Below are 9,011 nucleotides of genomic sequence, written 5' to 3'. Positions count from 1 at the left end.
TTTTTTGAGACAGAGTCTTGCTCTGTCGCTTAGGCTGGAGTGCAATGGCATGATCTTGGCTCACTGCAACCTCTGCCTCCTGGGTCCAAGCAATTCCTTGCCTCAGCCTCCTGAGTAGCTGGGACTACAGGCATGCACCACCACGCCCGACTAATTTTTGTATTTTTAGTAGAGAAGGGGTTTCACCATCTTGGCCAGGCTGATCCATGACCTCGTGATCCACCCCCACCTCGGCCTCCCAAGGTGGTGGCATGAGCCACCGTGCCTGGCCCACCTAGGAACTTTTAGAAACCCAAAATCTCAGGGCCCACCCTAAGCCTACTGAATTAGACATTCTGGAGATAAGGCCCTGGCATCCTGTTTGAACAAGTCTTCTGGGTTATTCTGATGCATTTTCTGTTTAAGTCTGAAGTCCGCTGACCCAGAGGTTAAGACCTGATTTTGAAATCAAAGACCCCTGCATTTGAATGCTGACTTCACTGTTCACTTCTTGATCAAGCTTAGACAAGCTACTTGTTCTCTTCGTCTCTGCTTCATCATCTGCAAAATTTGTGTGATTGCTTCCTTCTGTGTCATTGCTTACTGCACACCCTGGCATATGGTAAGTGCTGAGTAAACAGTGACTATTGTTATCATTTCACATGATAAGGGTTTTCTTCTAGGGAAGAGTGGCAAACATGGCAGAAAGATGTGCTTTTTAAGCCTGATGTCTACCCTTACTAGAAAAATCTCAACTTCACTGGGTATAATAGCAGTGGGAGAAAGCTTATTAAAATGCACGTTCCTACACCCAGAGAGTTTGATTTAGCAACTCAGTCAAGATTTGGGAATCTGAGGTGATTTCAAAGCAGACCACATTTTCAAAAATCAGCAATAATGAAATGTCCCCCCAAGGGCTGGTGTGCATACTGAGGGTACTGCCTCTGCCTCCCATATCCTTACCTAGCTTGTTCTGAGGGCTCTCCTATCCCCTTTAACACATACTTCTGGCTGGGCACAGTGGCTCACGCCTGTAATCCCAGCACTTTGGGAGGCCGAGGTGGGCAGATTACCTGAGGTCGGGAATTCAACACCAGCCTGACCAACATGGAGAAACCCTATCTCTACTAAAAATACAAAACTATCCGGGCGTGGTGGCACATGCCTGTAATCCCAGCTGCTCGGGAGGCTGAGGCAGGAGAAGTGCTTGAACTAAGGAGGTGGAGGTTGCGGTGAGCCAAGATTGCGCCACTGCACTCCAGCCTGGGCAACAAGAGTGAAACTCCATCTCAAAAAAACAAAAGAAAACAAAACAAAAACACATACTTCCTGTTTTCAAGGATACTTTTGAGATCCAACACCTCCATCTCAAGGACTTGCTGTTGTAACAGATGCTCACCAGAATCCAGCTAGATCTAAGTTTGAGTTCCTTAAAGTAAGCAATAAGGAGACATTTTAGGAACTTAGAGTCTAATATCAAGGGATGTTGCCTTGCCCTTTTACTCTTTACTCAGTCCAGTCACCCAGGATTCAGACGACTCTATAGTGGCTTCTCCATTTGCAAATTTCTTCCTTTTTATGTCTCTCCTTGCAAAATACACACACACACACACACACACACACACACACCCCTCTTTTTCAGAATTAGACACAGAAGGGTTTTTCCCCTCTAATAAAAAGAAGGAGATGCATTGGGATTTTATTAGCTCTTCTGAGGCAGAAACGATTGGCAGTGGTGACATCCAGTCATAGCCTGTTTGAGGAAAGATCACTGGCTGGTCCCACTCTCCTCTTGGGCAGTAACATTATATAGCAAACTTCCACAATTTCTAAAGAGACATGTCTCACAGGAATTGCTTGTTCTGTTTCTATAGTGATATGAAATTTATCTTTTAAAAATTAGATTAAATTTGTATTTTTAAATTTGATTTTAATTTATTTTTATTATTTAAAAATGAAGGCCAGGCATGACAGCTCATGCCTGTAATCCTAGCACTTTGGGAGGCCGAGGCAGGCAAATCACCTGAGGTCAGGAGTTTGAGTCTAGCCTGGCCAACACGGTAAGACCCTGTCTCTATTTAAAAAATTAGCCGGGCATTGCAGTGCATGCCTGTAATCTCAGCTACTCAGGAGGCTGAGGCAGGATATTCACTTGAACCCGGGAGGTGAAGATTGCAGTGAGCCAAGATCACACCACTGCACTCCAATCTGGGAGACAGAGTGAGACTTCATCTCAAAAGAAATATATCGAAAAAATGAAAAAAGACAGGGTCTCACTATGTTGGCTAGGCTGGTCTTGAACTCCTGGGCTCAAGTAATCCTCCCATCTCGGCCTCCCAAAGTGCTGGGATTACAGGTGTGAGCCACCACTACTAGCTACAATTTATCTTTTTAGGAAAGATGCACACAGATTTTGAGAACATTTATTTAACAATCATAATTTGCTATTCATAGCACCTATGGAGTGTGCTCACAATATTATAGAAATATGCTTAACTTTTCTGCATCAAATGTAGCCTTTGACATAGGTTTCTGGTCCACGGTCTTCACCATATTAAGAAAGGTCTCATATGTTTTTAGTTAACTCAGAGTTTTTGACAAACAATAAACAGATGATAAACATTATCAAATACTTTGTCTTCATCTGTTAAGATAATCATGTGAGTTTTCTCTTTTACTCATCAATGTCATGAATTACATCAATAAGTTTTCTGATGTTGAACTTTTTTGTACAACTCAACCAAACTCCTTTCTCATGATACATTATCCTTGAAGACACTGTTGGATTTAGTTAGCTCATGTTTTGTAGAACCTTCTCAAATATGTCTATTAGTGAAATGGCTTTAATATTTCTTTTTTGGAACCAAGGACAAATTGAGCTCACAAAATGAACTGGGCAGTTTTCCCTCTTTTTCTATTTCTGGAACAAGTTGCATAAGATGGGAATTATTTGTTCTTGAATGTTTGATAAGGCTCACCTATAGATTCTTCTTGGGCTTACAGCCTTTGGTAGGGGGGTGGTATTTTATTGATTCCCATTTCTATTAAAGTGTTCTTTATTCTTACACTAATTTTGACATCTTATATTTTTTCCAACAGTTTCATCTAGATTATGAAATATGTTATTATACAGCTATTTTTATTATTTTTATTTTTTGAGACATAGTCTAGCTCTGTTGCCCAGGCTGGAGTGCAGTGGCATGATCTCGGCTCACTGCAACCTCTGCTTCCTGGATTCAAGTGATTCTCCTGCCTCAGCCTCCTGAGTAGCTGGGATTACAGGCACGCTCCACCACACATGGCTAATTTTTTTAAAAATATATATATTTGTTGTAGAGATGGGGTTTTACCACCTTGGCCAAGCTGGTATTGAACTCCTGACCTCGTGATCCACCCATCTCAGCCACCCAAAGTGCTGGGATTACAGGCGTGAGCCACCGCACCCGGTTATGTTTTTTGTATTTTTAGTAGAGATGAGGTTTCACCATGTTGGCTAGGCTGCTCTCGAACTCCAGACCTCAAGTGATCCACCAGCCTCGGCCTCCCAAAGTGCTGGGATTACAGGTGTGAGCCACTGTGCCCGGCTCTACTGTTATTTATAATATTGTACTATTTTGTAAGTCTTTTGCATCTTCTCTCTCTCTCTCTCTTTCCCTTTATTTCTCTCTCTCTCTCCTGTGAATGGTCTTATCAAAGGCTTATTAATTTTATTACTTTTTTCAAAAGTTTGCTTTTATTTTTGTTCATTTTCTTGGCTTTTTGTTCTGTATTTCATAAATTTGTAGCCTTAACTGTTTCCTTCCTTAATTTCACTTTTTCATCAACATTTGCTTTATATAATCACATTTTGAAGACTAATAGTGATACAGTCTCCTTTCTTACCCAGTAGCAATTGACTTCCATATTAATGAGGTCTGAAGACCATTCTGAGAACAGGTCAAGTTCATTAATTGTTTATTTGTTGAATGCAGAAAAAATTTTTACCTCATGATCTCAGCAAACATTCCAGACTTTTAAATCTCAAACCAGGAACAGTGCTGAGAACTTCACATGTATCATCTCAATTAAGCCTCCTCATATTCCTGCGAGTTAGATATTATTATTATACCCACTTTACAGAGCAGGAAATCAAGGCTTACAGAATTATATGCCTTGCTACAGATCCCAAGTCTAGGGAGTGACAAAGCTCGGATTCAAACCCAGAAAGTCAGATTCAAAAGTCTATGCTATGGCCGGGTGCGGTGGCTCACGTCTATAATCCGCATTTTGGGAGGCCGAGGTGGGCAGATCACTCGAGGTCAGGAGATCAAGACCAGCCTGGCCAACACGGCGAAATCCCCTTCTCTACTAAAAATACAAAAACTAGCCGGGCATGGTGGCAGGCGCCTGTAATCCCAGCTACTTGGGAGGCTGAGCTGGGAAAATTGCTTGAACACAGGGGCGGGAGGTTGCAGTGAGCTGAGATTGCGACACTGCACTCCAGCCTGGGTGACAGAACGAGACTCCATCTCAAAAAAGAAAAAAAAATCTATACTAGTAACCACCACCAGGGTATAACACCTCCTTTCACAAGGTGTTTGTTTCTTTTTTTTTTTTTCTCACTTTCTGTATCCTGATAATGGTGTTTCTTTTCTTTTTTTTTTTCCCCCATTTATTTATGTTATTGCATTTTAGGTTTTGGGGTACATGTGAAGAACATGCAAAATTGTGGCATAGGTACACACGTGGCAGTGTGATTTGCTGCCTTCCTCCCCAGCACCCACATCTGGCATTTCTCCCCTTGCTATCTCTCCCCAGCTCCCCACTCCCCACCATCCCTCCCCTATTTCCCCCCAACTGACCCCAGTGTGTGGTGCTCCCCTCCCTGTGTCCATGTGTTCTCATTGTTCAACACCCGCCTATGAGTGAGAACATGCGGTGTTTGATCTTCTGCTCTTCTGTCAGTTTGCTGAGAATGATGGTTTCCAGTTTCATCCATGTCCCTACAAAGGACCCAAACTCATCGTTTTTGATGGCTGCATAATATTCCATGGTGTATATGTGCCACATTTTCCCTATCCAGTCTATCGTCGATGGGCATTTGGGTTGGTTCCAGGTCTTTGCTATTGTAAACAGTGCTGCAATGAACATTCGTGTGCACGTGTCCTTATAGTAGAACGATTTGTAATCCTTTGGATATCTGTTATTGGTGTATAGGAATGCATGTGATTTTTGCACATCGATTTTGTATCCTGAGACTTTGCTGAACTTGCTTATCAGTTTCAGGAGATTTGGGGCTGAGACGATGGGATCTTCTAGATATACAATCATGTCGTCTGCAAATAGAGACAATTTGACTCCCTCCTTTCCTATTTGAATGCCCTTTATTTCTTTTTCTTGCTTGATTGCTCTGGCTAGAACTTCTAATACTATATTGAATAGGAGTGGTGAGAGAGAGCATCCTTGTCTGGGTTTGTTTCTTTTTAAGACAAATACAGTCATGTGCTGCATAACAATGCTTTGGTAAATGACAGAATGTGTATACAACAATGGTCCCATAGGATTATAATGTTAAATTTTTTTTTTTTTTTTGAGATGGAATTTTGCTCTTGTTGCCCAGGCTGGAGTGCAGTGGCGGGATCTCGGCTCACCGCAACCTCTGCCTCCCAGGTTCCAGCAATTCTCCTGCTTCAGCTTCCTGAGTAGCCGGGATTAGAAGCATGCGCTGCCATGCCTGGCTAATTTTCTATTTTAGTAGAGACGGGGATTTCTCCATGTTGGTCAGGCTGGTCTCAAACTCCTGACCTCAGGTGATCCGCTTGCCTCACCCTCCCAAAGTGCTGGGATTACAGACTTGAGCCACTGTGCCCAGCCCATCATGTCAATTTTTACTTTATCCTTTCTATGTGTAGACATGCTTAGATACACAAATACTTACCGTTTGATAATCATGTGTACCATTGCCGGTGGCGTTCAATACAGTAATATGCTGCACAGGTTTGTAGCCTGGAAGGGACAGGCTATGTTACCATACAGCCGAAGTATGTAGAAGGCTATGCCATCTAGGTTTGTGTACATACACTCTATGATGTTCACACAGCAACAAAATCAATGAATGACTAATACATTGCTCAGAATGTATCCCTGTTGCTAAGTGACTCATGGCTGTATGAGGACAGTTTTAAAGCAAAGTCAGTTATTGCTGTTATTTTAATTCCAGGTAAATACTACATAGCCACGATGGCCCTGATCACAGCTTCCACCGCCTTGACCATCATGGTGATGAATATCCACTTCTGTGGGGCCGAGGCCCGGCCAGTGCCACACTGGGCCAGGGTGGTCATCCTGAAATACATGTCCAGGGTCTTGTTTGTCTATGATGTGGGTGAAAGCTGCCTCAGCCCGCACCACAGTAGAGAGCAGGACAGCCTCACAAAAGTTTACAGCAAACTCCCAGAGTCTAACCTGAAAACAGACAGGAACAAAGACCTTTCCAGAAAGAAGGACAGGAATAAACGCTTAAAGAATGACCTGGGCTGCCAGGGTGAGAATCCTCAGGAGGCCGAGAGTTACTGTGCACAGTACAAAGTGCTGACAAGGAATATTGAGTACATCGCCAAGTGCCTCAAAGACCACAAGGCCACCAATTCCAAGGGGAGCGAATGGAAGAAGGTGGCGAAAGTCATAGACCGATTCTTCATGTGGATTTTTTTCATCATGGTGTTTGTGATGACTATCTTGATCATAGCAAGAGCGGATTAGTCACAGGTATTGGCTTTGCTATCTGGGGAGAAGTTAGTACAATTCCCTGTGATCTACTCCAGTGTTCTTCCAAGATTTTTGTTCGTCTATAATTTAGGGATTATGTTGTCATGCTTTTTATTATTAACTTGTTGAAATATAGTTTAGGGGTTATGTTGTCTGTGCTTTTATTATTAACTTGAAATCAATGTTGAAGCTACCTGCCCTGTTAAAGAAGCAGGGGATCCAAAATTTCAAGGGTAGGGAGATGGAAGAAATAGGGAAAGACTCCTTTTATAGCCCACCAGAGTGGTGGGTGACTGCCTCTAGTTTATACAATTATTCATCTCTTTAGCAGTGCAGGTAACAAAATACATTTTACTGTTAAAATTTAAAACAAAAGGCCGGGCATGGTAGCGCATGCCTGTAATCCTAGCACTTTGGGAGGCTGAGAAGGGAGGATCACAAGGTCAGGAGTTCAAGACCAGCCTGACCAACATGGTGAAACTCCATCTCTACTAAAAATATAAAAATTAGCTGGGCGTGGTGGCACACACCTGTAATCCCAACTACTCAGGAGCCTGAGGCAGGAGAATTGCTTGAACCTGGGAGGCGGAGGTTGCAGTGAGCCGAGATTGCACCACTGTACTCCAGCCTGGGTATCTCAAAAAAACCCAAAAAACTTAAAACAAAAAGGGCAAAACAAACCACATTTATTTTCTCCTTAGTTCCTATTAAAACATACTTTTGAAAAACGAAATAGTCACATATATGTTAGTGTAATTTAAGTCTCAATTTAAGTCTTTTTCAGGCAGAGTGCATTTGAAGTCGAATCTCAAAGAGTGGAATAAAAGATTTTGTCCCAGTAAAGAAAGTCTAAGCGCTAGCTGTTTAATGGGGAAAAGAGCTTTCTGCATAATGGTGATGTCCTATATGTTGGTTATGTTTTACATAAATCCAAACGATGAGGTCATTCCTGCATTTGCCCTTTGATTAAAATAAGGTAGATGAAGCTGTTCCTGCATTTGGTCTTGTATTAACATAAGGTGATCAGCAAGCTGGGCTCAGGCATTCATTGATAGAACTTCTCACCAAACTTGGATGATGTTTTTCCTACATGTAATAAAAGCGACATGATTCTCATTTGCATTGGGTGTCACAGAAATTCTTATGCACAAGCCTGATCACTTTGATCCTCACAACAATTCTGTGAGCTGGGGAGGTGGGTATTACTATTCTTTCTCAGAGAAAGAAACTGTGGCTTAAACGGGGGATGTAAGTGACCTGCCTCCTCAAATCTAACAAGGTGTAAGTGCAACTGGGACTTGGAACTGGGCTATGTCTGCTAAAGCCATCCTGCTTTTGGCCGTGATAAATTATGATTTAGGATAGGTGGGACTAAGAGATTCTTGTTCTTAATTCTGAGCTTTCTGCACTAATTTACCTCCTATATGTCTCAACTACTTTCTTATTTTCAATAAAATGTGACTTCATATCCACCCCGCCCCCCCACCTCCCCACATTCCCACCTAGATTAAAATGATCCAAGGTTGGGCTCAGAGTGGCTCATGTCTACAATCTCTCTCTCTTTTTTTTTTTTTTTGAGAGGGAGTCTCACTCTGTCACCCAGGCTGGAGTGCAGTGGCACGATGTTGGCTCACTGTAATCTCTGCCTGCCAGGTTTTAGCATTTCTCCTGCCTCAGCCTCCTAAGTAGCTGGACTACAGGCGTGTGCCACCATGCCCGGCTAATTTTTTTGGTATTGTTTGTAGAGACAGGGTTTTGCCATTTGGCCAGGGTGGTATGGAACTCCTGGCCTCAAGCAATCTGCTCACCTTGGCCTCCCAAAGTGCTGGAATTACAGACATGACACTGTGCCAGCCCTATAGTCTCAATCTTTTGGGAGACTGAAGTGGAAGATGATTGCTTGATCCCAGGAGTTCCAGAGCAGCCTGGGCAACATGGAGAGACCCTGTCTCTACAAAAAATTAAAAATTAGCCTGGCATGGTGACAGACAACTGTGGTCTCGGCTACTCGGGAGGCTGAGGTGGGAGGATCACTTGAGCCCAGGAGATTGAGGCTGCAGTGAGCTGTGATTGCACCACTACACTCCAGCCTGGGTGACAGGGTGAGACATTCCCTAATTTCCAACTCGTCAACTTTTTTTTTTCTAGTTAAAAACCGACAAACAGGCCGGGCACGGTGGCTTATGCCTGTAATCCTAGCACTTTGGGAGGCTGAGGTGGGTGGATCACCTGAGGTCAGGAGTTCAAGTCCAGCCTGGTCATCATGGTGAAACCCCATCTTTAAA

At 43.0% G+C, this 9,011-nt stretch overlaps 1 protein-coding gene across 1 annotated transcript in view; it reads left to right on the top strand.

Moving 5' to 3' along the window:
* The window catches only part of CHRNA9 (cholinergic receptor nicotinic alpha 9 subunit), a 29,200-nt gene extending 22,106 nt beyond the window's left edge, over positions 1-7,094 (top strand). The window contains exon 5 of the mRNA XM_017509880.2: positions 6,179-7,094. Within this exon, the coding sequence (XP_017365369.1) occupies positions 6,179-6,720 (542 nt within the window). The 3' untranslated portion in view covers positions 6,721-7,094. The remainder of the gene's footprint in view (positions 1-6,178) is intronic.
* Positions 7,095-9,011: the final 1,917 nt, after the last annotated feature.

This window comes from Cebus imitator, unplaced genomic scaffold (genome assembly GCF_001604975.1).
Source record: "Cebus imitator isolate Cc_AM_T3 unplaced genomic scaffold, Cebus_imitator-1.0 Scaffold425, whole genome shotgun sequence".
In the NCBI taxonomy this organism is placed as follows: Eukaryota; Metazoa; Chordata; class Mammalia; order Primates; family Cebidae; genus Cebus; species Cebus imitator.
This window is presented reverse-complemented; position numbering and strand designations above follow the sequence as displayed.